General features: G+C 39.5%; 1 protein-coding gene across 2 annotated transcripts in view; it reads left to right on the forward strand.

Annotated features, from left to right (window-relative positions):
- VAV3 (vav 3 guanine nucleotide exchange factor) overlaps window positions 1-26,971 on the forward strand; it is a 436,414-nt gene that overhangs the window by 270,317 nt on the left and 139,126 nt on the right. For both annotated transcript variants that reach the window (XM_010830944.1, XM_010830945.1), the window contains exons 16-19: window positions 5,385-5,486; window positions 5,794-5,894; window positions 18,146-18,171; window positions 24,866-24,911. In XM_010830944.1, the coding sequence (XP_010829246.1) occupies window positions 5,385-5,486; window positions 5,794-5,894; window positions 18,146-18,171; window positions 24,866-24,911 (275 nt within the window). The remainder of the gene's footprint in view (window positions 1-5,384; window positions 5,487-5,793; window positions 5,895-18,145; window positions 18,172-24,865; window positions 24,912-26,971) is intronic.

The following is a 26,971-nucleotide window of genomic DNA, read 5'->3' on the forward strand; positions in this document are numbered from 1 at the left end:
ACAGAGGATGAGATGGCTGGATGGCATCACCAACTCGATGGACATGAGTTTGAGTGAACTCTGGGAGTTGGTGATGGACAGGGAGGCCTGGTGTGCTGCGATTCATGGGGTTGCAGAGAGTTGGACATGACTGAGTAACTGAACTGAACTGAACTGTGAGTGTTTGGGAAAGAAGGGGCAGGTGAGTGGTAGCTAATGCTAGAGCTTAAAAACTCTTCATGCCATTGTTAGAAGATTTATCTTTATCCCCATCGGCATTAGGAATCAGCAGATGTATTCAAAGGAGGGAGTGACATATCATATTTTCATTCTTAAAAGTGATTCTGGAAATAGTAGGAAAGATGGCCTTAAATAGAGAAAGTAGGAGATGGAATAATTAAGAAGGTCATTGTCACAATTTAGTTGGGAGATACTGAGGATTTGAATTAGGAAGTGAGAAGAGAGAATGGAACCTGCATTTTAGAGGAAGTATTTTTAAAGTTGAATCAGTAGAAGTTGGTCAGGGTGTCAGGGAAGAGGGAATTGGAGCAGAGGAGAGGTTAAGAGAAAATGAAAATGTAGAGAATGTCAGGGAAAGGGAAAAATTCATTATGCCTCTTTGAGTTTCTCTCCTGAAAGGAGTGAATGGTAATAGACTGAAATCAGAATTTGATTGGAATCAGATGTGTTATATCAGGATTTCATACTTAGCAGCTCCATTGCTGTTATCTATTAAAGATCAGCCCTCCAAACAAGGCTTTGTATTTTTTTTTTTAAAAAGAGTCAGGTATGTTAGGAAAGGTGTGGGGTTGAGTTTTGTGTGTGCTGCATTTGAGATGCCTGAGGTTGAAATGCAGATCTGCAGGATGGAGAGGATTGCCCAGGCTAGGCGAGGTGTATGGTCCTCAACTTGGCTACCACATGGAGCCAGAGGACAAGATGACAGTCAGAGAAGATCACGAAAGGTTATAGGAGCCACAAGAGCATCAGTATGCCTTTCTCTATAAATATTTGATTAACTGATTAAACAAGGGAAGCCTACTTGTATTAATAGTAGGCCCTAAAGAAAGATGAGTGCCGAAGAAGTGATGTTTTTGACCTGTGGTGTTGGAGAAGACTCTTGAGAGTCCTTTGGACAGCAAGGAGATCCAACCAGTCCATCCTAAAGGAGATCAGTCCTGGGTGTTCATTGGAAGGACTGATGCTAAAGCTGAAACTCCAATACTTTGGCCACCTCATGTAAAGAGTTGACTCATTGGAAAAGACTCTGATGCTGGGAGGGATTGGGGGCAGGAGGAGAAGGGGACGACAGAGGATGAGATGGCTAGATGGCATCACCAATTCGATGGAAATGAGTTTGAGTGAACTCCAGGAGTTGGTGATGGACAGGGAGGCCTGGCGTGCTGTGATTCATGGGATCGCAAAGAGTCAGACACGACTGAGCAACTGAACTGAACTGAACTGAAATGAAGCAAAAGAAATGGAATCTATGAGATTCCACCCAAGTTCTCATAAGTAAACTGTAGTATATCAAAGCAAGTTACTTAAATGGAATCCTTTTTCTCTAGCTGTATGACCAGGCAAGTGAGCTGACCTATTACAAGTCCAGTTCTCATCTGCAGTCAGCGCAACCCCGTACTTGGGCTTGCTCTGTCCACTTTTGCTGCACTGCAAGGAATTCTCTACATAGTAGTCATAGAGATTTTGAGGGGTCAACTAAATGTGATGTCTGGAGATGGAAATGGCAACCCACTCCAGTATTCTTGCCTGAAGAATCCCATGGGCAGAGGAGCCTGGTGAGCTACAGTTCATAAGGTCACAAAGAGTCAGACACGACTGAAGCAACTTAGTGAAAATGTGGCGTCAATCCCTGTTGAAGACATCAACTCTTTCCTTGGCCCTGCCAGCCACTCTTGCTCACTCCTACATCACCCCTTTTCACCCACTGGTCTCCAGCTCAGGGACTCTTCTTTCTATTCCTGCTTCAGGGCCTGTCTACATGTAGGTGCTTTTAAGTGTGAAGTGAATGAATCACTCTACTTTATAGGTTTATTGTGAGAAGTAAATGTGAAAAAAATATATGAAGAGTCAATTACTGTGCCTGGTACATTAGAGGTGTAAGGCAATGGCACCCCACTCCAGTACTCCTGCCTGGAAAATCCCATGGATGGAGGAGCCTTGTGGGTTGCAGTCCATGTGGTCGCTAAGAGTCGGACACGACTGAGTGACTTCACTTTCACTTTTCACTTTCATGCATTGGAGAAGGAAATGGCAACCCACTCCAGTGTTCTTGCCTGGAGAATCCCAGGGACGGGGGAGCCTGGCGGGCTGCCGTCTATGGGGTCACACAGAGTTGGACACGACTGAAGTGACTTAGCAGCAGCGGCAGCAATACATTCTACTTTTGATCATTTCTGTCCTTGTGTTATCACATCTATAAACCTGATGTTTCTTTATCCTCTTCTGCTTCAGCCTACCTTTCCAGCTTTCCCATTCAGCTAAGTTACTGTCTTTGGTTTCTGCATCCCCATGTGTATTGACGGCTCTCTTATCTTTAGTTGGTGTTTGATATGACTTCATCTAATTCCCTGGACTTTTTGCATACATATCCTTTCCTGAGTAACCCTATTTCTTAATGTGCTTAAATCATTACATATGGATTCCTGGTCCCAAGGACACTGAACATACAACCGTCCTGCAGTGAAATTCCTAGGAGAATGGGGACCCTCTAGAGATTCAGTCCCAAGGCTCATAAAAGCATTGTCCTGATTACATCATTATTATGTGGAATTAGAATCAGCAATTTATAAATTAGAGCCAAGACTCACTGAACACTAGCTCTGGGCTAGGCAACGTCCTAAGCACTTCACATAAGTTGCCTTCCTTTCCGAGTTTGATTTTATTAGTATTCCTGCTTTGTACTATTAACTTGCCCAAGGTCACCCTGTTAGTGATTTGCATGTTAGGATGTAAGCCCAGGTGGTCTGATTTCAGATTCCTGCTCTCAACCATGCTTTTATATTCTGTAGTGCCTCAGTAGCAGGGTCATAGAGTTAACTTTTATTCTTTAGTGTTTGATTTAAAAATTTTAAAATAATATGCAGTTAAGTTAAAAACTAGCCCCAAATTTCCAACCGTTCTTTCTACCATTCTACCATACATCTTCAAGTCTCGCTTAACTTACAGCAACTACTGTCAACAATATTTTCTATTTTTTTTCCTTTATGTAAGATTTTTCTTTTTAACCTTTCAGTGTAATCTTGCTCTCAGCTTTTATCTTCTGAAAAGTCAGCTTATTCCTAGTTAGTTGGTGAAAATGTTAAATGCAAATGGTAAACACACACACACACAACACACACATATGACTTGGGCTGACCCTAAGAGAAAGATGTTCTAGGTAGACTTCTAAAATTAATTAAATTCTTAGCTATTTTGTATCTATTTACTTGAGTTCCTGCCTGAAGGAGACCTGCTTGTATTCTGAAACTCCAGGCTGATGAATTCTTCAAGTTTGCCAGACCGAAGTTGCTGTTTGAGAGTTCTTCTATCACTGTGTCACCTTGGTGCTCAGAGAGAGGTGGACAATGGGCCTCCCTGGCTGAGGAAACGGGTTTCCACGCTCATATCAATGCCTGGCTGTATGTGAAAAGAATTTTGTTTCTAGATCATTATATTTTCTTCAATGTTTCCCTTCCTGAAGAAACACTCTGTAATTTTTAATCAGCAACACAAAAATGCCTCCATGGAAATGGCCGTCCTTTGCAGCACGCAGTGGAACACTTTCCTAAAAAGTGAGGTCGCCAGAAGCACAGAGCAGAGAAATCCCAGATGGCACTAATATTTGATTTCATTTTTAGCACGGTTATATTCAGCAGATGGATTGCAAGGCTGACCTTGCTGACACTTCTGCATCACTGCCTGCTACTCCAATTGCCTTTGTGAATGTTTTTTCGTAAGGCTTCTCCTGGTACCTCAGAGATTGATGCCTGGTTGCCCGCCTGTGTTATGCTTCATTATGCCAAGGCTGTGTGTGCTTGAGAGTCGCTGTGTTCTATAAAAGGGGAAATCCTGGCTCATCTCAAACTTTTCCTACAGTCTCGCAGATCATGTAACATCTCAGCCTCATCTTAGCTTTCTAGGGGTCCCTCTGATCTGTATTCATTTTTAATTTATCCTTTCATAATTTTTCTGCTTTCTTTGGTAACATGGACAAATTAAGAATAATATAAAAAGTCCTCTGGAAATTACTAAACTTAACAGTTTCCCATATACTTATTAACACAAAAATCTAATTATATGAAGGTGAATACTGTTGAATTCCTCCTTGCACTACAATTTTGGTGGCTAAGAGCACAGACCTGGGTTGGAGTTCCCAGCTCTGCCTTTTCCTTTAATGTAAACTTTTGTTGGGGCTTCCCATGGGATGCTAGTGGTTAAGAACCTGCCTGCCGGTGCAGGAGACATACAAGACATGAATTCAGTCCTTGGGTTGGAAAGATTCCCTGGAGGAGGGCACGACAACCCACTCCAGTATTCTTGCCTGGAGAATCCTATGGACAGAGGAGCTTGGCAGGCTACAGTCCATGGGGTTGCAAAGAGCCAAACACAACTGAAACGACTTCGGATGCACGCACGCAAGCCTCTATTTCCCTGTTTGTAAACTAGTGAATTGATTAGTGCCACACAGTTAGGATTGGTGTGAAGGTTAAGTGAGGTGTAATGAGCACATTGTGTTTTATCACAGTATCGGCACAGAGTAAATGCACAGTGAATGTCATTTTGCAGTACGCTTAGTATTTTTTTTTTGCATATGTGTATAATATAAAGAGAATATAAATGATAAAGTAATTTTGTTTACCTTTTATTTAGATTGCCAGAACTCTGGGTTGTTTTTAAGGAAGACATTTTTAATGATCAGACTGATGCTTTGTTTGAACTCTTTTGGGAAATTTGTATTCACTTTTATAGATCATTACATAATCCACATACCTATTTCGACAGGAACTCTGTGGAAATGCAGCACCCCTTCCCCCCCCTCCTGCCCCCTGCAGCTAGTTTCTATTTTGGTGATGTGGCTAGAGAAAAAAGAAATCATCACACAGCGTGAATATCCCTCAGGCTTTGTGTTTTTCCTGGCAGGTTGACCTACGTGGCCAGTCTGTAAAGTTCCCTGGGAACATGCAATTCTGAGCCGGATTCGGTTGCTTCAGTCTATATGTTGCTGGTTCTCACACAGTCAGATTTTGGTACCTATTTTAATGCAAAGCATTTGGCTTAGAAAACATTGTGTATTTAATAGCCTGTTTGTCTGAATCACCTCTCTACCCAGTGTAAAATTGATGAACTTAGACTGATGCTGTGTTGTGAAGCTTTCTTGAGGATGTTACCTCTTTCCTTTTGTCTAGATCCAACATAAGACCAGACTATGCAGACTCCAACTTCCACGAGTTCAAGATGCACACCTTCACCCGGGTTACATCCTGCAGAGTCTGCCAGATGCTCCTGAGGTCAGTTGGCGTGGTCTTGGTTTTCAGTTTAAAGGAACTGGTGTAACTGCCAAATGTTTCGGCTTCCCTAGGGTCCCAGTCAGAATGTTTTCTAATGGGTATATGCCTTACCAGTTTGGATCCATCAGATCTTTCCTTGGCCTTGTGCCTGGACCGTTCCTTCAGAACCCAGGAAGGTTCTCTCCATTGGCTTGAAGGGGACCCTGCATAGTGCTGTGTTCTCTTGTTCTGCTTCCTGGCGCTAATGGTTTTCTAGAGGCAGAATTTTGCACCTTTTAACCTGTCACTCTCTGATTTTCCCTTGCAGGGGAACATTTTTTCAAGGTTATTTATGTGTTAAGTGTGGTGCCAGAGCACACAAAGAATGTTTGGGAAGAGTAGACAATTGCAGCAGAGTTAATTCCGCTGGTAAGTCATGTTTATTGCTGTGATTGGGCTTTTAATGAGAACATAAAACTTGCTCAACATAATTAAGGCCTAATTTACTCTAAATATGTGTTTATTATAACATATCGGCTTTTGACACTATTGTTTATGAGCACAATTAGAAAATGGTTTGAAATTCTTGTGACTTTTATACCTAGCTGAGCCATGGAGGGCTTCAAGAGGGACTTGGGAGGTTCCCTACCACCTGTTCCATTCACCCCTTCCCCTAAATCTCGCCAACACTATACAAACATAGCTGCAGCACACAAACAGAGTTGGAAAACAAAACAGGAAGAAATGGTTCTTTTTCTGTCTTTGGTTTTTGAATTTCTCCCCTTTTCTCTTAAATATTCATCTCCAAAAGGCTAAGGCTGCCAGGAGTAAACAGTGCACAGACTAATTCATGAATTAATGAATTGAATACATTGTCATTTTCCAGCCTTTAACAAAGAATGTACATCCTTTGGATTTTGTGTAAATGTTTTCCCCTTGGTTTTTAAAAATAATGCTTTATGATTGTAACCTGAGACAGTTTCTAACACTGTTGGCAATTATGCATTCAGTAGCCTTTTGCCTCTCTCTGCCCCTCTTGGGCTCTTTTCCTTCTCTTTCTTTTCTGGCCTCTTTATTATTTCTCTTTCTTCTTCTTTCTCTTTGTCCTTTTCCCCTGAGTTTCTCTGTGTTTTATCAATAAGACCTTTCAAAATCAGTAAAACTTTTTGAACAGAAGAAAGGGATCTTTAACAGCCTGAGTTCAAAAGGTAGCTGTGTCAACCTTTGATTTTCCCAAAGGGAAAGGTGGACATTGAATTATTTTGGATAATGTGAAGAAGTGAAACAGAGAATAATAGCTCATTTCAGAGCCCAGTTCAGAAAATAGGCAATCATACAAAACTTGTGAATCCTATTAGAAAATGGAGATCACGGCGCATTCCTCTCATTCGGCTCCTTCCATAGACGTATTTGCGAGGCTCCTCGAGCCACTCTCTACGCCAGGCTTGGGCAGTGCTTGGAGAAAGAGCCTGGCATTAGTTGAGCACCTGCACTGTGCCTGCCCTGCCTGCTTGGACTGATTGCATCCTCAGAAGAGCAGTGCCCAGGTGCTGATGGGAGTCACTGTGCTTATGCAGTTAATTGGCTCAAGGTCTGTAGGTAAAGGAGACAAGATTAGCACTTGCTAATGTTTCTGAAGGTCAGAAACAGTTTACAAAGGTATAAAATAGAAATAGTACATACATTTATTATTATTTAATTGCCTGTGCTGTATGTAGTTGCTCAGTTGTGTCTGACTTTTTGAGGCACCATGGTCTGTAGCCCACCAGGCTCCTCTGTCCATGGGGATTCTTCAGGCAAGAATGCTGGGTGTGTTGCCATGCCCTCCTCCAGGGGATTTTCCCAACCCAGGGACTGAACCCAGGACTCCCACATTGCTGGCATATTCTTTACCATCTGAGCCACCAGGGAAGTCCTAGAATACTGGAGTGGTTAGCCTATCCTTTCTCCAGGGGATCTTCCTGACCCAGAAATTGAACCAGGGTCTCCTGCATGGCAGGCAGATTCTTTACTAGGGAAGCCCTTTAATTGCCTACCTGATGCAATTTATCACTTATATTTGTGTGTGGGTCCATCTTTATCTGTCCTGTCCTTAAAAGAATCTGCCTGCCATGCAGGAGATGCACAGGAGACAGGGATTCAATCCCTGGGTCAGAAAGATCCCCTGGAGAGGAAATCGTGACCCACTCCAGTATTCTTGCCTGGAAAATTCCATGGACAGAGGCAGCTGGTGGGGTACAGTCCGTGGGGTCGCAGAGAGTCAGATACCACTGGGTGCAGTGCGCGCAGCACACCAGCACATTATTACTATTTAACTGCCTGCCCGATGCAGCTTATCACTTAATATTTCTGTGGTTTCATCTTTATGTGTTCTGTCCTTTATCCCCTTTGAGGACAATTAACATGTTATTTGCTTATAGTAGGTGAGTGGATTTTTGTCAGTCCCATAGCCCTGTCTTCTGAGTTTCAGTCTATGAGGAGTAGAAGGTGATCCCATAGTTGGCAAGGTTCTTGCAGTGTAAAGGGAGTAGTGTAGGAGAGTGGTTGTGAGTCAAGCAGAGATGATTAAAAATCTGGCTCAGCTCTTAACTAGCTGCATGAACTTGGGGAAAGTGTGTAAACATCTCATTTATTCATCCGTAAAAATGAAATTAGAGGATTATTGTAGGGATCATATGAAATAATGTTGATGCATAGCAAAGTGCCTGGATACAATGAAAACTCAGTATTTTCATCCAAGGTGTTATGATAAGAAGCTATTTTTTGGGAAGGAATGCATACCCCTGCACTGAATAGTGGATTCTTAACCACTGGACCACCAGGAAATAGCACTTCTTGGAGTTTTGAACATAAGTCTTGTGTTCTCTTGATTCTTTGCCTGCATCCTTAAATTGCCCTCCCTTCTCCTTCTGTTTTTCACATCTTGTCCTCATTCTTTTTCTCTCCTCTTTCTGTCCTTTCCTGTCCAAGATTTTTAAGAGACTGGTGGCACTGAATGCCCACAGTCAGGTAATTAGTGGTATGGAAGAGTCTTCCCTTTCTTTGCCTTCAGGTTAGGATTTGCTGGGTAGCCCTTAGAAATAAAGAGATCTGTTCCTCAGCAGCCTTTTCTCCCTCACTGCCAAACAGATACCCTCTGAAAGTTGGAAGTCTCCTGACATCCTCTCCTCAGCCTCACCCCTTCCTGTTCTGGTGTAGGCTGTAGTCATGGGTAGATTTTAAGTTTGAGCTTGGCAGATCTGTGTGTGGTAAAATAGGTGGTATTTTGAGGACACGGGCAAACTAGACTTTATGGGCTGTTTCCTAGTCTGCAGAGAAACCCAGTTCCCAATATTGGTTTAAGTTTTTGCACAGTTCTTTGTTTTGACAGCCAGGAGTAATTGCTTGCAATTAATTTTCCATGAGTATAATTAATTTTCCATGAGTGATGTGATTGGAGCAAAACGGGTGTACGGGAGAAGGGCAGGAGGCAGGATGAGACATATCAGAGGCTGGAGACATGGTTTACTTGAATGGGGCTTTTGTACAGAGGAGAGAACTTGACTTTGGGAGAAATCATCCCAACAACCAAATTTAAAGCAAGTGAATAGTATTGATTTAAGGCAAACTTAAAGATTCCAAGTCTCTCTGTAAAATAAATCATAGGTGATTTGAATTGACCCCCGGTTTTATAGAGAGCTTTATGGCTTCATTGGTTAATAGTCCATATTCTCTTCAGGAGACAAAAAGAGATTCCACTTGGTTCAGTGTTACTCAAGAATCCATTGTGGTTCAGAAAGTCATGGCTAGTAGGAATGGCTAAGTTGTTGTAAACAAGTTGGATATAGTTGGGTTGGAAGACAGTTTAAAAAGTGGAGCCTTTCATTCAACACTGGGCATGTTTATAGCTAAGGGAGTGGTCAGTTGGAAAGAGTTACAAGTTGTACAAAATGACCCAAGGGCCTAAATGAAAGCTAAAGAGTCTTCCACCTTGCAATTGACATTTCCACTGGTCATCACATTGCTGGCCTTATTCAACTTGATTCTTCTCTATCATCTGTCACTGTTAATCATTCTTCACATCCCCTCAGTCATCCTTTGTATATCTGATTAATTTTTCTGGCATTATCCATAGTCTGCAACCCAGGTAGATAAGGCTCCATGTCCACTTAAGGCCTCTCTCCTGAGCTTTGAATTCCAAATCTTCATCTTCTAATGTATCCCTTCCTGGGTATCCTGCAGTGACCTCCAGTTTCAGATATCTAAAACCAATCTCAGTAGTCATCACTGCTAACTTCCTCCTATTTTTTGTCTTAAAGATCTACCACTCATACAGTCACCCAAAGCTGGGGGTCAGCCTTGACTTAACAGCCTCTCATCTTCATTCACTTACCTATTCTTCTTAGTTCTCCTCCTCAGTCTCTAGAAAATCTGTGTATATGGTATTGCTATAGATTAACTACAAAATCTCCTCCCTGCTGTTAGTTTTCCTTCACTATACACTTTGCAACGTGATCTTTATTAAAATCAAGGCTGAGGTATCCCTTATTTTCTCAGTATATCTTCTATTCCTCACAGAATAATGTTCAAAATTCAATTAGACAGTGAGCCTCTCTCTGATATGAACTATGCTGAATTGATGTTCTGATCTCTGGGAGACCATGATAAATAGATAAGTAGGTGGGTAGACCAACAGATAGATAGAATAATGAGTAGAACTGCAGTATACCAAGATTTCTGGGCCCTAAAAATCACTGTGGTCTTAGAAGCAGAAGTAAGAGGCTGTAGGGGATTGGACAATTCCTGGTTCTACCCTTGGAGAGACTAGAGCTTGAGTGATTGTGGGATAAGTGGAATAAAAACCTGATCTGAAAAACTGAGTAGACTTTTGCATTCCTTTATAGTATTTATTCAAGTTAAAATTCACACCCTGAGCATTGATCACTAAGCCTTTAACAAGGGACATTGGGTTAGGTTAATAAGTAGCAAGAAGACAACCAGGCTCATGGGACACCTAATGACAAAAATATCTCTATTTCTGGAGGAATTTACTTCCTGTTCCATTTGGTCCCAATTTTTAGAATTTTTGCTTGGCTCTTAGTGTTTTCTCTCCCTGAAATGTGCTCCATTTTCTCCCTACAGTTCCAAGATTACCCTCTTTTATTAATACTTCCTCTCCAATCTCTGCCAATCTTTTAACCTTACTCTACCCATCTAATAGTTGTCTGTATTAAATTGTTCTCTTATCTTAAAAAAAAATTGTTCTCTAATTAGTTTGTATATCGGTTTTATGTCTTTGCCAAGGTTAGGCTGTATCGTGGCAACCAAAAACCCCAAATCCCAATGGTTTAAACACATAAAAGTTTGTTTTTCACACATGTGGTATTTGTTGTGGGTCCTTGCCTTAAAAGTAATGGCTTAGGGATCCAAGCTAGTTCCATCTTATGACCGTGAATTCAACATGTGACTCCTGGGCTTGCTGCTTTTAAGACCTTTGAACTGGAAGTGAGCAATTCCATTTTTTAGCATTAGAAGTCCATTGGTTAAAACCAGTCACATGGCCTCAACTTAATTACAAGGGAAGCTGGACAAGTAGTGGAACCCATGAACTTTTTGGTGAGCACTACTGTCTCTGACCATTTTATTTTTAATTTTATTTTTTAAGAGTTTTTCACAATGAGTACCCATCCTCTAATCAGCCTTTTTTTTAATGAAAGTTTGTAGCATTTTATTCTATTTTATCTTGACCATATCATGTGGCTTATGGGATCTTGTTCCCAGACCCTCGGCAGTGAATTTGCGGTGTCCTAACCACTGGACTGTCAGAGAATTCCCTCCTCCCCTTGTTATTTCCTTTAGTAGAAAGGAAATGCATATTCACCATAGGGAATGTGTTTCTCATCTTTTGTATCTATCCTTTAATATCCAGTCCAAAGTCAAGGTGTTGACCATCATGTTGTTACTCCTTTCTAAATAGGAATATTTTAACCGAACTACAATCCTTGATAGTGTTGGATGTGGTAAAGATACTAACCATTAAGCATTTGAAATAGCTCTTAGACGCTTCTTTTTTTGTGTCTGTGGAAATTATGTCTTCTTTGGATGTTGTCTTCCCTGGGTTCAGAAACCTTTTATATTTCATACTCTATATCCCTTAAATTTGTGTAGTCTTCATTCATCCTCAAAATAATAGTTAGTTGGCAAAAATGCAGTTCATTTCTAAAAGTAATTCATTCGTATTAATATTTGACTATGATAGATTATTAACTCAAGTACATTTCAAGTGTTTAAAAGGGTCCTTTAAGTTTATTTTTTTTCTAAGACAAACTGTACGACTTGGAAACAAATTTGAAGGTTGGGTGATTAGTGTATGTCTTAACATTTGAGGATTTGCATAGATATAAAGAGAAGGCAGTTCTAATCTCTTTTTTTGCTGAACTTGAGTTGACTTCTTCACATTCACCATGGCAACCTCAGATCAACACATACATGGATTCTGAGGTGTGCTGCCAAAACTTTCCAACCTTAATAACGAATAAGTATGAACTCCATTGTGTGAGACTTTCTCAACAAGTCACTGCAAAACTGATGTAATTCTCGAGTGGCGTTTCTTTCTCACAGTATGCTACCATGCAGGTCTAGCCCTAGATGCAACCTTTGGGGGCCTTTGTGTGTTTCCCTTGTTGCAGTATATGGCTAAACTCCTCTTGTCCCCTTCTTAACTTGATGTTGATCAACATGGCTTGCTTTACATTCTCTTGTTTTAAACAAAGAAAGTAACATTGGAAGGCAAATATTGCTGGAGCAGATGACTTTGGTTTAATTCGTCTTTTCCTTTAGGGGGAATGCAAGCCTCAGATGCTCTAATATTTAACTGAAGCAGTTAAATATTTGCTTATCTGTTTAATCACTCTTTTATCTAGGCCAGGTTGCTGCTGCTGCTGCAGCCATCCCTAAAAGTAGCCTTGGTGTCATCATGGCTTAAACCTGCAAGATTGTTACCTAGAACCTGCACCCCAAATTGCCATCTGAAATAGCTCTTTTATAAATAGTATTGCAGTATTTGGGCTTCCCTGCTAACTTAGCTGGTGAAGAATCCACTGCAGTGCAGGAGACCCTAGTTTGTTTCCTGGGTCAGGAAGATCCCCTGGAGAAATGGGGTAAGCTACCCACTCCAGTATTCTTGGGCATCCCTGGTGGTTCAGATGGTTAAGAATCTGCCTGCAATGCGGCAGATCTGGCTTCAATCCCTGGATTGTGAAGATCCCCTGGACCAGGGCATGGCAACCCACTCTAGTATTCTTGCCTAGAGAATCCCCACGGACAGAGGAGCCTGGTGGCTACAGTCCATAGGGTCACAAATAGTCGGACACAACTGAGCAACTAAGCACAGCACACTGCAGTGTTTTATCATGAGATAAATTTTAGAATATAATTTTATTTTATCCTTCTACCACTAGGCATTTTATCACATGACTTTCACATAAACTGAAGTTTAATCATTGATTTCATAACCAAAAAATGACTTTGGTTCTATTTAACATTATTTAAAGTCTTTTATATAAATTAGTTATCTTTTTTAACTTATTCAGACAATTTTATATTCTAGTTATTATTCCTTCCATTTAATTATTTGGGTCAATTTAATGATAGAGATGGCAACCCATTCCAGTATTCTTGCCTGGGAAATTCCATGGACAGAGGAGCCTGACAGGTTACAGTCCGTGAGGTTGCAAGAGTCAGATATGACTTAGGGACTAAACCACCACCACCAATCTTACATTAATAATTGTTAGAGTGAACTGAAAACTCTTATATGGTTGGGTCCTTGTTAGAGCTCCTGAAAAGACTTAAAATCAAAGCGTCTTTCCAAGTATTAGTTATGTTTTTGTTTTTTCAGAATATTGCTGTAGATCTGAGTGGTGAAAATAGGGTTTGTGCAACTTCCTCCAAAATTTGATCAGTCATACTGCCTTTCAGTTTTAGTGTTTCATAAAAATAGAATATTAGCTATGATGATGAAGAACCTCAAAGGCTCTCCTGGTAATTACTTTCCTGTGATCCCTTTTGAGACAAATGATCTTACTGGGCACCAATTTGTTTAGTCTTAAGAAATAGAACTTCAGACAAGAGACAAAGCTGGTTGTGTAATAATGTATGCATTGAGAGCCACTTGTATTAGAAAACAAATATAATAGGACTGAAATTTATGTTTAAACAAATGAATGATAGGAGTCTAAAGTCTCAGTGAAAATCATTTGTCTTATAAAATACGTGCACTGTGCTTGGGCTGAAGATGGAGTTCTGCTCAGGCTCCAAGCACCTCAGTAACAGCCCTGCTCTGAATTACATTAAGCCGGTTGGGACATGATGAAAGAACACAAGGTATAAACCCCTTCAGGGCCCATGAGTCACCATCTAGAAAGGTTCTTGAAAGGGTAAGAACATTTTATAGTTTGATCAATAGGAGCCTGAGAAATCGGCTGCAGGGTAAGGGCAAGTTGAGGATTAGAAACTTTTGGAAACTTGAAGAATTGAATTACCATTCTAAGGAAATTTCCAGAAGAAAAAGAGACAGTAAAAGAGAGATCTTTTGTCATGTCTCAAGCACCCATCTTTCTATTTGGTCAGAGTTCAGCCAAATACATTTGATAGTCATCAGCTCTTATTATCCTCATCCTGATGTGGAACTGTTACGCACAGAGAGTGTTTTAGAGCTCCGAGTGCCCGCCAAAGTAACTTTGGGTACATATCAAGAGGAAATGAAGGATGGTGTTGTAGATTTCAAAATCAGAGCAACTTTTCCATAGAATACATCATCAGAAGAGGTTGTTATTCTATTTTCCCGTCCAGAATTGACTTTTACTTTAAACATGTATGAAACAGTGTGTTGCAGTTGGGTTTTCTGCTCTCTCATCACTGTTATTTTTGTAAAATTTATAGCTGCTGCGTTCATATGGTTATCAGAATTCAGATCGTGTTTGTAAAGGGGCCAGTCAGTCTGATGGCACAACCACTGGAACAAGTACAAAAGTATAAATAAAAGGAGCCTGGTTAAGAATTTCTGAATTCAGAACAGATTCTAAGAGTTATTTCTAGTCCTTTGGCTTTTGCCCTCTCCTCAGAATATTTACAGAACCCTGCCATGAAATATGACTAAATAAAACCTCAGACTTTTAAGAGCCACTATTTATGTGCTCTGCCCAGCATGAGCAGATCACAGTGTGAACTGCACTATGCCAAGTCCATGGAAGAGATGAGCCTCTTTTCTGGATGGCAGTGGGGAGGGCGGGGGTGCTGTGGTGGCCAGGAGGACAGGGAGTGGGGGCAAGGAAAGGGTAAGTCCCCATTAAAGACTCAGGCCCTCAGAGTTGGAGTTGTATCCAGCACGAAGCCCCTTGTCCACTTTCCAATCTGGGTTACACAGAGGAGCCTTTGTGAAGAGCAGGTACATTCAATAAGAATTAGGAGGAAAGCTTGATGAGATGCAAAGAAGGAAAACAGGAGATAATAGGCAGCAGGAGAATTAAGGAGGGAGTGTTGCGTATGGTGGTAGCCAGTCTAGTTTTTTCCTTACTTGACCAGTCCACTCATACCTTGCCTGGACCTTACCTGCTTTGTGTTTTGTGCTCAGTGCTCACTCATGCCTGCAGCTGGCTGGCTTGAACCAAGCAGCAAGACAGAAAGGGCCTGTACATGAGGAGCTTCTGTTCCCTGGATTTGTTTTCTAGGTAAAGATGTGCAGGTGTATGCATAGCTAGATCATCACCTTCAGTTCAGTTCAGTTCAGTTCAGTCGCTCAGTCGTGTCCGACTCTTTGCGACTGCATGAATCGCAGCATGCCAGGCCTCTGTCGGTGTCCATCACCAACTCCCGGAGTTCACTCAGACTCATGTCCATCGAGTCAGTGATGCCATCCAGCCATCTCATCCTCTGTCGTCCCCTTCTCCTCCTGCCCCCAATCCCTCCCAGCATCAGAGTCTTTTCCAACGCGTCAACTCTTCGAGTGAGGTGGCCTAAGTACTGGAGTTTCAGCTTTAGCATCATTCCTTCCAAAGAAATCCCAGGGCTGATCTCTTTCAGAATGGACTGGTTGGATCTCCTTGCAGTCCAAGGGACTCTCAAGAGTCTTCTCCAACACCACAGTTCAAAAGCATCAATTCTTCAGCGCTCAGCTTTCTTCAGAGTCCAACTCTCACATCCATACATGACCACTGGAAAAACCATAGCCTTGACTAGACGGACCTTTGTTGGCAAAGTAATGTCTCTGCTTTTCAATATGCTATCTAGGTTGGTGATAACTTTCCTTCCAAGGAGTAAGCGTCTTTTAATTTCATGGCTGCAGTCACCACCTGCAGTGATTTTGGAGCCCCAAAAAATAAAGTCTGACACTGTTTCCACTGTTTCCCCATCTATTTCCCATGAAGTGATGGGACCAGATGCCATGATCTTTGTTTTCTGAATGTTGAGTTTTAATCCAACTTTTTCACTCTCCTCTTTCACCTTCATTAAGAGACTTTTTAGTTCCTCTTCACTTTCTGCCATAAGGGTGGTGTCATCTGCATATCTGAGGTTATTGATATTTCTCCCGGCAATCTTGATTCCAGCCTTGTGCTTCTTCCAGCCCAGCATTTCTCATGATGTGCTCTGCATATAAGTTAAATAAGCAGGGTGACAATATACAGCCTTGACGTACTCCTTTTCCTATTTGGAACCAGTCTGTTGTTCCATGTCCAGTTCTAACTGTTACTTCCTGACCTGCATACAGGTTTCTCAAGAGGCAGGTCAGGTGGTCTGGTATTCCCATCTCTTTAGATACAGTCATTCGTCTTCCTGAGGAAACCCAGAGCACTACTGGAACGTGATGTGCCAACTACTGCCATGTGGGCTATCCTAGGTTTTATGCTAAAAATAAAATATATTTAAACATATTGTAACAGATCAACTTCACCAGGACATAACAACAATTCTGTGCAGTGTCAGAAAAAAATATTTCTGAATTAAAATTAAGATGCACTCTCATTTTTAAACACCGACCCTGAAAGACAGGAGATTTTCCCATTGAGAGTCATCTGGAAATAGCAAAGCTTTCCTCAGCTGCTTGGATGGAAAATTTAAACTCTCCTCCTTTTTGGTGCTTCTTGCTGTCTGTGATTTCCAGTTCAAGCTCTTTCTCTAACTCACAGTAGAAGAAGAAAGTAGTGTAGGGCTTTTCTGGCTTATAGGTCTTTCTGGTTAAACCAGTGTAACAGGTATCACAACTTGTCTGTTAGGAACCTGAGTTCACCTAACCTGGGTTCTCAGTTTGGGCACAGTATCCAGCCAAATGGCACTTTCATAGACCCTCTCCCTACACAACTTCTCTTAGGCAATCTTTCTTTTGAAACTTTGCCTATTTCTAGCAGAGAGGAGAAGGGAAATAGCTTTTTGTCCTTTGTAAAGGCCAACTTCAGACCTGGCAAAGATGCCTTCATAGCAGTTATGTAGGAAAGTTAGGATGATAGAGTTGACATTGAAAAAGAAATGCAGGCTTTGCTTTTCTCCAGAAAGGTGACTTTTTGCTCATGCCTCTTCAGTTCCATTAATCAGGTATAGTCCTTTAAAAAACAGAAGGGCCCCAAACCTCCTGTTCCATGCCCCAGGCAGTCTTCCTGTGTAAAGCAATCTGACAGCTACTCAGGTGTTCTGGTACTTTTCCCCTTGAACTCTGGATCTGAGGCTTCTTGGAACCTCTATTAGAGGTTCATTCAGTCTACAGAGCCCTCTTTTAGAACTACCCTTTCTCTCCTGATGTTCCCATCAGTGTCTTCTCTTCTCAGATCCTTCTTCAGAGGATCATTTTGGTTGGCAAAAATATAGCATAGGCTCAAAATGATGAGATGTTTTTCTACAGTCTGGAGAAATTATAATATGCAAAAGTACTCCTGGATATGGGGGAAGGCAACAAAAATATTCCCCACCAGCTTTTCCACGTGTAGTGTGTCTTTCCTCTCAGAGATACCCTTTGCCCTCTGCCAAGTTACTCTCTTGCATATCTCAGGGCCCTTCCTAACTGTTAGTCATTTTCAGGAATTGAAATGTAATGGAGTTTGTCATTTCTATTTCTAAACAGGTAAACTGGGATGTAAAGAAAATTAGCATTGGGATTGAATCTTGTCCATTTTTAATTTTCATCTTTAAATCGATCTGTATCCCTCCCCCCAAATAAAACTAAAAGAAACAGCCACTTAATGCAAAATTCATATGCAAATTGTATGTGTTAACTTTGCAATTGTTATAGTAATTGTAATATAGGCAGTTATAATATGTTTGTAATGTGTTGTGTTTAGATTCTTAAAACTGGGTATGTTGAAAGAAAGGCTCCCGCCTAGCTTTCTCTTATGTACATAAACTTGGTGCAAGTCCCTGTTTCAAGGAGCTTTATGTGGTTGGATTGAAATTGCTTAATAAACAATTGAAAAAGTTAAGCTTAACCTAGAAGTCATTTAGTACTATGAGTCACTTCCCTGACAGCCAATAAGGCAAGAGAACCTGGTTGCAAAACAATTACTAGCCCAGCCTGAGGGACCTTGGAAATATATTAACAGGTATCATTAGGAAAACAAAGCAGTAGTGTTCTACCACGCTGCAGAGAACAAGCTAAGGTTGCTAACTAAACAAAACAACTTCACTGACAATGCCAATTTTTACATTTGTTTCAGAACAAGGGACGCTCAAACCATCCGAGGTAAGATTAACGTTTACATTTTTCTTATATAACTTTTGCATTTCAGATTGTTTGCTAACTAAAGCAGGCTCAAACGCCTAAAAAGTTAAATGTACCTTTTAAAATGGATAGCAACAGATCTAGAGCGAGTAATCAAGTGCTTTTGAGTGAAATGCACAGGTTAAATAAGAGAAGTTTTCAGATACCATCTGAAGATCTTAGAGGGAAAATGTGAATATTTCATCTCAGAATGTGTGTAAGATGCGCATTTCAGAATCTTAGGTACTCATTTATTCAGGTAAATTTCAAATAGATACTGTAGCAATGTTGTAGCACTAATCTGGTGGAGGTACCTTTCTCTGTTTGCAGCTACAGAATTCCACAAACCCTGAGGCTTATAAAACTTAATGCATCTGAAGGCATTCCCTTGGAATAAATCTTTTTGATCCTGCTGGGACAGGAGAAAGGGTGGCCCTCATCTTAGGATAAAACAAGGTCGCTACCTGACACTCACTAGGACTAAGAAGTTCCAGCATTCTTCTAAGATGTACCTGTATGTTTCTGCCAGTTTTCCACCTGAGCAAAATCATGATTTGTATCATGTCTTCTTGATCAAATCAGAATCTGAGAACATTTCCTTTGGTTTAACAGATTCTGAGGTCTGATGGCTTAGAAGTACAAGATCCCTGTCACCTCTCAGAATAAAGCGCTTGTAAGAAAATAGAAAAGAATGAAAAATGTGGCAGATAATAGGCAACTAGTGTCTTGGCCTTCAGCCAAAAGTAATATATTTCTTACCTGACCTCCCCAAAAAATCCTTACAAAGAAAACTAAAATGTAAAAGTTCTGTGATTAATAATATGAACCAGAAATACAATAATCTGAGAATTTCAGTATAAAGACGAGTACTTTCTTTATCAAAGCATTTTAGCATATACAATTATATCTGATTAAGAGTGGTATAATATTAGCATGTTTTTAATAGAGTGGTATTTACATAGTTGCTAAAAATAATGAAAAGTACAGCAATAAGTCAAACAACAGGTAACTGCTTTCACTTTTTTGCATCAGCACGTAATTTGTGCATATTGGGAACCAAGAATGTGATGTGAGAAAATTCACGTGTACCCTTTCAGTGTTATCTGTCAGCTATATTTTAGACTTTAGAATCTAGCTCAAGGAATGCATAACAGGATAATAATATTTTAAAAATAGGTCATGTAAGTTCTGCTAGGGCTAAAATAATTAATGTAAACTTTTTTTAGTGTTTAGTTGACAGGTAAGATTTTTCATCAGGACTATAAGGGTTCTTCCAGCAGTGCGAGTGAAGATCTTAGAAAGTAGCCTTCTTTTTCTTCTCTCACACTATTATTAGATTATTGAGACAGATATTCTTGTAGAGCTTTGAACTGTAACTCAATATTACTTTACATTTATACTGTTAGATGTATTTTCCGCCCCCCAGGGAAGATGATTTCACTTGATTTTATTTAAGTAATGAGAAACGGGCATATTTACAGAAAAGAAAGTGTGCTAATAATAAGTGGTTAATAATTTTCACACTGGTACAAAATAACGATACAAAAAAATGCTCTCCAGGCATTTAATACTCTTAAAAATTACACATTAAGGCTATTATGAAAAGAATTCATTTTCACATTGATTTTTTTTAATGTAGCATCTGTGTTTTAGTGACTTGCTTAACTTTTGATTATAAGTGTAATTTTTATTTAATGTGTGATTCTGCTAATAATCTCTACTTTGAATGGATAATTATAGTGAAATCTTATACTGGCCAACCTATTTGGAAACTTTAGCTTAGCATAAGGAAAAACTGTAGAAAAAGAATGTTAAGAAACATCTTTCACTCCATACCTCCCCACTACGACTTTGTGAAAGGTGTATTCACTCTTAACACAGATGCTTATGTGATGTTTGGGAGTCTTTCCGAAAGTAAACAATGAAACCCTTTTGTAAGCTCCGTGATTTCTTCCCCCTCTCTGTTGAAGGTCTTCTTTTTCCTCCATGGACCAATTTGTCCTATTCTCTTCCCCTTTCAATAACAATGATTATGAGTTTTTAATTTATACTTCATTCTCAAGGTAGGTCAGTTTTCAATAGCCACAGGATCCATCTTCCTAACCTGGAATGTTCTTCCAGATTCCCATTTTGGAGTGGACCTTCAGAAGCAACTTCTAGCTCTAGAAAGCAAGGTCATCATTACATGTCTATCAGTATTTAGTGTATGTATGTATACTTCCGATCTATTCCTTAATGTAGGTTTTTCTGCCTTTTAAGTAGAGGAACCAAAGCCAGTTTCATATAGCAAATGAATCTCTCCTTGTTTTGTTTGTAAAATCAACAGAGAGAATTAGGTTTCTCCCAAAAGAGACAAGAAGGGAGGTTCTTGGGCAATACAGATATTACTTTTTGAGAAAGGCAAGGTAATAGATAATGAAGCTAGATATAAAATTAGGTTGGTTTGTTGTCCCCTCCTTCCCACCTCCCACTTCTTGGTAAATCAAAAGAAGTTTGAGAATGTTCTGAAGACTGATCGTCCTGATCTCATGGGGGAGGGGGATCACTGAGAGCTCCTAGGGTGGCTACTTGATGGACCCCTCTCTTCCTCCTGAGATGGGTCTTGTCCAGCTCTGTCTCACACTTTTGAGAATATAGGGTTTTGAGAATATATGCTGGGGAGAGGAGTATTTTGGATGGGATATGACAGAAGAACAATTGAAATTTGCCTTTTGAAATTGTGTAAATGTGTTCTAAACATTTCAAAATTTTTTAGAATATATAAAATATTTTTAGGTGCTTTTAAAACTGTAATAAATCTCAAACTCTCAAAATGCACTTGATCTAAATTGCTAAAATTTTCTCGTTCTCTCTTTTTTTTCAATGTACCAAATCATAGTTTTGTTCCACTGCCTACTTTTCCTGTAGAAAAGTTTGCTTTCAGGGTCACTGTTTTCCAACAACTTGCAGGAGGAAAAACCTAAAATATAGTAGTAGTACAGACTTTAATAGAAAAAATTTATCATTTACCTGATCTTATTAAGAAGAGGTGGCAAGAATACACAGGAGAACTGTACAAAAAAGATTTTCACAACCCAGATAATCACGATGGTGTGATCACTCACCTAGAGCCAGACATCCTGGAATGTGAAGTCAAGTGGGCCTTAGGAAGCATCACTACGAACAAAGCTGTAGGAGGGGATGGAATTCCAGGTGAGCTGTTTCAAATCCTGAAAGATGATGCTGTGAAAGTGCTGCACTCAGTATGCCAGCAAATTTGGAAAACTCAGCAGTGGCCACAGGACTGGAAAAGGTCAGTTTTCATTCCAATCCCAAAGAAAGGCAATGCCAAAGAATGCTCAAACTACTGCACAATTGCACTCATCTCACATGCTAGTAAAGCAATGCTTAAAATTCTCCAAGCCAGGCTTCAGCAATACGTGAACCATGAACTTCCTGATGTTCAAGCTGGTTTTAGAAAAGGCAGAGGAACCAGAAATCAAATTGCCAACATCCACTGGATCATGGAAAAAGGAAGAGAGTTCCAGAAAAACATCTATTTCTGCTTTATTGACTATTCCAAAGCCTTTGACTGTGTGGATCTCAATAAACTGAGGAAAATTCTTCAGAGATGGGAATACCAGACCACCTTACCTGCCAAATAAAAAATCTGTATTCAGGTCAGGAAGCAACAGTTAGAAGTGGACATGAAACAATAGACTGGTTCCAAATAGGAAAAGGAGTACATCAAGGCTGTATATTGTCACCCTGCTTATTTAACTTATATGCCGAATACATCATGAGAAACGCTGGGCTGGAGGAAGCACAAGCTGGAATCAAGATTGCCAGGAGAATGGTCAATCACCTCGGATATGCAGATGACACCACCCTTATGACAGAAAGTGAAGAAGAACTAAAGAGCCTCTTGATGAAAGTGAAAGAAGAGAGTGAAAAAGTTGGCTTAAAGCTCAACATTCAGAAAACGAAGATCATGGCATCTGGTCCCATCACTTCATGAGAAATAGATGGGGAAACAGTGGAAACAGTGGCTGACTTTGTTTTTCTGGGTTCCAAAATCACTGCAAATGGTGATTGAAGCCATGAAATTAAAAGATGCTTACTCCTTGGAAGGAAAGTTATGACCAACCTAGACAGCATATAAAAAGCAGAGACATTGCTTTGTCAACAATGGTCCATCTAGTCAAGGCTATGGTTTTTCCAGTGGTCATGTATGGATGTGAGAATTGGACTATAAAGAAAGCTGAGCACAGAAGAATTGATGCTTTTGAACTGTGGTGTTGGAGAAGACTCTTGAGAGTCCTTGAACTGCGACGAGATCCAACCAGTCCATCCTAAAGGAGATGAGTCCTGGGTGTTCATTGGAAGGAGTGATGTTGAAGCTGAAACTCCAATACTTTGGCCACCTGATGTGAAGAGCTGACTGATTGGAATAGACCCTAATGCCCTGAAGAGGGCAGGAAGAGAAGGGGACGACAGAGGATGAGACGGTTGGATGGCACCACTGACTCAATGGACATGGGTTTGGGTGTTGGTGATGGACAGGAAGGCCTGGAGTGCTGCAGTTCATGGGGTTGCAAAGAGTCAGACACGATTGAGCAACTGAACTGAACTGAGCTTCAACATTCAAAATATCATGAAATTAATAATAATGACAATAATAATAAGCTTTGACTTAGTAGTCCTTACTGTGTGTCAGGAACTGTTCCAAGCACTTAGCATGAATTAACATGTTTGTCACCACAAATGCTATGAAGTAGGTGGTATTAATATCCCCATTTTATAGATGAAGAAATAGGCATAGAGACTTTAACTAACTTGCTCCCAGTCAGATGCCAAGTGACAGGGAGGGTCTGAATTTTAACTTACGCAGTCAGATTCTAGAATCCATACTCTAAATAATTGTTCTGTGTTCCCTATTTTAATCTTAACTTCAGGGTGCTACAGAGTTGCTCTTCAACTCAAATGCTCTTTTTCACTTTCTAAGTTAATATTTTAAATAGTTCTGGCTTTGGGATAGTAGGAATAAGACCCAAAAAGTGAATTCCTTTCTGGCCTTCCAAGCACTTTGACAGTAGGAAGAATAAGAGTAGTCTAAAGACAGTGTCTGTTGTACATTAAGCAAATGAAGGGAAATGTAGACAGTAAACACCCATGAGACATTCATCAATATATATTTTCCTGTTTAAAATATAGTCATTTATATAGAGAGGTCCAAACATTTTATAAAATTTTAGAAGTTTTTTTGAAGGCCGTTTTGTTCCAAGTTATTGGATATGAGCCTGTAACTTGCCATGTTTTCCCTTTTTGTGCTTGGCTATTAAGAAGCCCAGTGTGGTGTTTTCTTCTCACTCACATTGAGTAAGGAGAGGCTCTCTTAATACTAGTTTTCTTTTCTCTGCCCAGTACAGCCATCCAGCTTGTTCAGTGTAGCTTCGATGCTGACTTAATGATAGTATTAGGCTTTAACAAATGCATTTAAAAAGTAATTGGGTTAAAAGCAAAGTTTATATTTTTAATAATTCTCCAATTTGCTTTTACCTGAGAAACCTTGACATCTGCTTTGAGGCCCATTTAACTTATGAACAGAAGCAACAGGGGGAACCCTAAGAAAAACCCATAGTTAATGTGAGCTTGGCAAAACCAATTCTGCTCTGAATGAAACCAGGGCTCCATACAGAGGCACAAACCCCAACACATGTAGAAAGAAAATTGCTCTTGTGAAAATCTGAATTATATTGTAATTATAGACTGAGCATTGCATTCAGTTATATAACAAAAGTGAAAATGAAGTTCTTATTAATTAGTGAGATTGCGATAGTTATTGGGTAGGAATGAATTTAATGCTTATAAAATCAAACATGTAACCACACATTTTCAAAGATTTAAAACCTCTTTTGTTTTGCATCTTATCTATAATTTTTGTAATCACAATTTTTCTTATGGATTCATTTTCTGTAATAAGAATTTACTTTCATGGTTTACAAGCTGCATGTCTGTTTTGTTTCTTAAAGTATTCAGATATCACTGATCCATAATTAAACTACCATAAATCTCATAATTAAACTACCATACCAAGCTCAAAATAAGAGCTTGAGATCTTTGTTTGGAGGTTGTATACTTTCTCCAGTCTGTGGTCTGTCAGGCTTGAAAAAAGCTGCATTAGAATTTTGGAGATTAAAACTCTTTGCTGGGAGCATTTTCTAAGCAAAAATGGCTACCTAGGCTTTGTTTTCATAATTCCTGTTTTATGACTTAAAAAAGTGAGTCATAATCCTCAGAGATGGTGAATGAAAAGTATTTCTTTCCCATAGTGTCATATCAATGATTTAGCAAGTAGAAGACATTAGAGAAACAAAAATTGTAAAAAGAAACTGGAACTGAGTGTTTTGATCAAATTTAGTAATAGTCTTTTTTTTTAAATTTGTAATGGAGTGTAGCTGATTTACAATGTTGTGTTAGTTTCTTCTGTACACAAATATCCACTCTTTTTTAGATTCTTTTCCCACATCGGGCATTACAGAGTATTGAGTTCCTTGTGCTATGCAGTAGGTCCTTATTAGTTACCTGTTTTACAGGAGTGTTAAATGGAGGTCGTGCAACATGTATTAGACTTCCAGAGTGTCGCAAAATAATGCAGTTTGATAAGATAAAGTCTTTGTTTTGTCTTTCTGCACAGAAACGGACCAATGGACTCCGAAGAACCCATAGACCGGTGGATCCAGGTGTGTGATTAAACATCTATAATTATTTCTTTAGTGAAGTGATTGTGAAAGTGTGTGGGAATTGCAGTGGAAAGTCAGGCAGATTGTTGGCCTTTGTTCTTTGGAGTTTGGTATATAATGTGTGACCAGGAGGTGACCGTCTGCTGTGTAAATCATTTACCTAAGACAGTGTCATGTGATAAGTAACCATCAGTGCCACAGTCTTTCCAGTCAGCAGTTGAGCTGGTTATTTGCTTACTGAACAGCCTCAGGGTACTTGGTTAATGCTCACAGTTCCAACACCCTTTCCCTGTTTCCTCCCAAACCTGGAAAAAATCAACCAGCAAACTGGCACTTAAAAAAACAGCTTGCTCTGAGGGGGTGAGAGAGGTCATCAACTAGACAACTTTGTACTCTCCCCATTTGGGAAAATACTTTTCTTTATTCTATATCTATACTATTTTATCATAGAAGAATGAGTTTAAGGACTTTGTGAACAGGTGCCTTCTCCAGAGACCAGTTTTTGTCTGCAGAGAGCGTTCAGTTGTTTCTCGTTTAGTATCATGAGGTTGACCCTGTCATTATTTTCATATAATTATTTTTCATCCATTAAGCAGTGCCTTCCACAATTAAGTTATCAAAGATTTGTTATATATGGTCATATTATTGTGGGTAAAGACGTTCATGGCTAGAGGATTTCCAATATATGAACTTGATAATAAATCAAGTGGAACATGAAATATAGAGTAATCTTGCTGGAAAATAATCTAGATTATGTGTTTTGTTTTCCCATTGTAAACAGTGTTCACCTAGTTATAAAGTTTAGCTTTCAAAGCATTATAGCTTTTAACTGAAACCACACCCCTGGTAGCCATGCCAGTTTATGAGCTGTTTGAAAAGGTTTATAGGAGCTTTGTTGCCTCTGGCTAGAAATTGCCTCACTTATGTCCTGAGATCAGTTTAAATCTTTTAAGTACAAAACAAAATTAAGGCCATTTAAAAAAAAATAGGGGATCTGGCTTACTTTTTTATTGGTTCTGACTTTCCCATGACAATACTCTTTGTAGAAAAGACTCAGCAATAATATTTTAAAGTGACTTCTGCTCAATTTAGTAGGAGTATATGACTGTGAACATAATATTTTTCTTTATGTTGTACAAGTTATATTATTTCTGTTTCTGTAAGTTGTCTAAACTTTGTAAATATTATTTTAAAATATTTCCTTTTCTTCTATGAGCATTTTTATCTAATCTGTTTTCCCCCAACGAAATGCACTTCTACATTTATAGTGTGTCAGTAGGAGCACATTTTTGACTATTAACAATGTACTTTATAGCTAAAATTTTTAGGAGCCCTTAAATTATTCAAAGGTAGATGTAATGAATTTACTGATGATAAATATGGCAAAGTGGACCAGTAGTAAAGTATCTTAATCCTGAAGGTGATGCTTTCTGTAGGTATAACTCTTCTGGTATTTCTATTTGTCCAAAGTTTTTAGAACGTCATGAAGAATAAACTTACAAATACAAAAGAAGTGGTGCCATATGCTATGTTTTTTTTGGGGGGGGAAAAATATATATATATATATAGCTTTCCATTACATATATTTGAGTGCTTTCTCATTTTTTCTCACTTTTGAAAAGAAAGCAAATAGTTGATGATCTTCCCTGTTCTAGATACTAATGTAATAATCATTTTTCCCTGTAAGGCTTGAGATTTCCTAAGCATGAATAAACTGCTTCCCAAGAGCATTATTTGCTATCAGTGTTTTTACTGATAGGTAAAAGGGCTGAAAGGTCCTTTTATCTTTTGTCTTTTAGCTATTTTATTTTCCAAAGTGTTAGCACATAGACTGCTTTCCAGGGACTCACTTAGGGTGACTTGTAGGAAAAAAATGGTTAAAAAATTGTTTAAAAAATTTTTGGAGGACAGATGTAACCACTTCACCAGATCCAAATTTCAGAGCTATATACAAGGGTACATTAGACTGTTTTAGAAAGGAACTTAATGCATAGTTCTTTGGATAGTAGTCTTATGGAACCAACTTTAGTCCACTCACCCTAGAGTGTTAAAGCCAATCT

This window comes from Bison bison, unplaced genomic scaffold, assembly GCF_000754665.1.
Source record: "Bison bison bison isolate TAMUID 2011002044 unplaced genomic scaffold, Bison_UMD1.0 scf7180017864519, whole genome shotgun sequence".
NCBI classification, from domain to species: domain Eukaryota; kingdom Metazoa; phylum Chordata; class Mammalia; order Artiodactyla; family Bovidae; genus Bison; species Bison bison.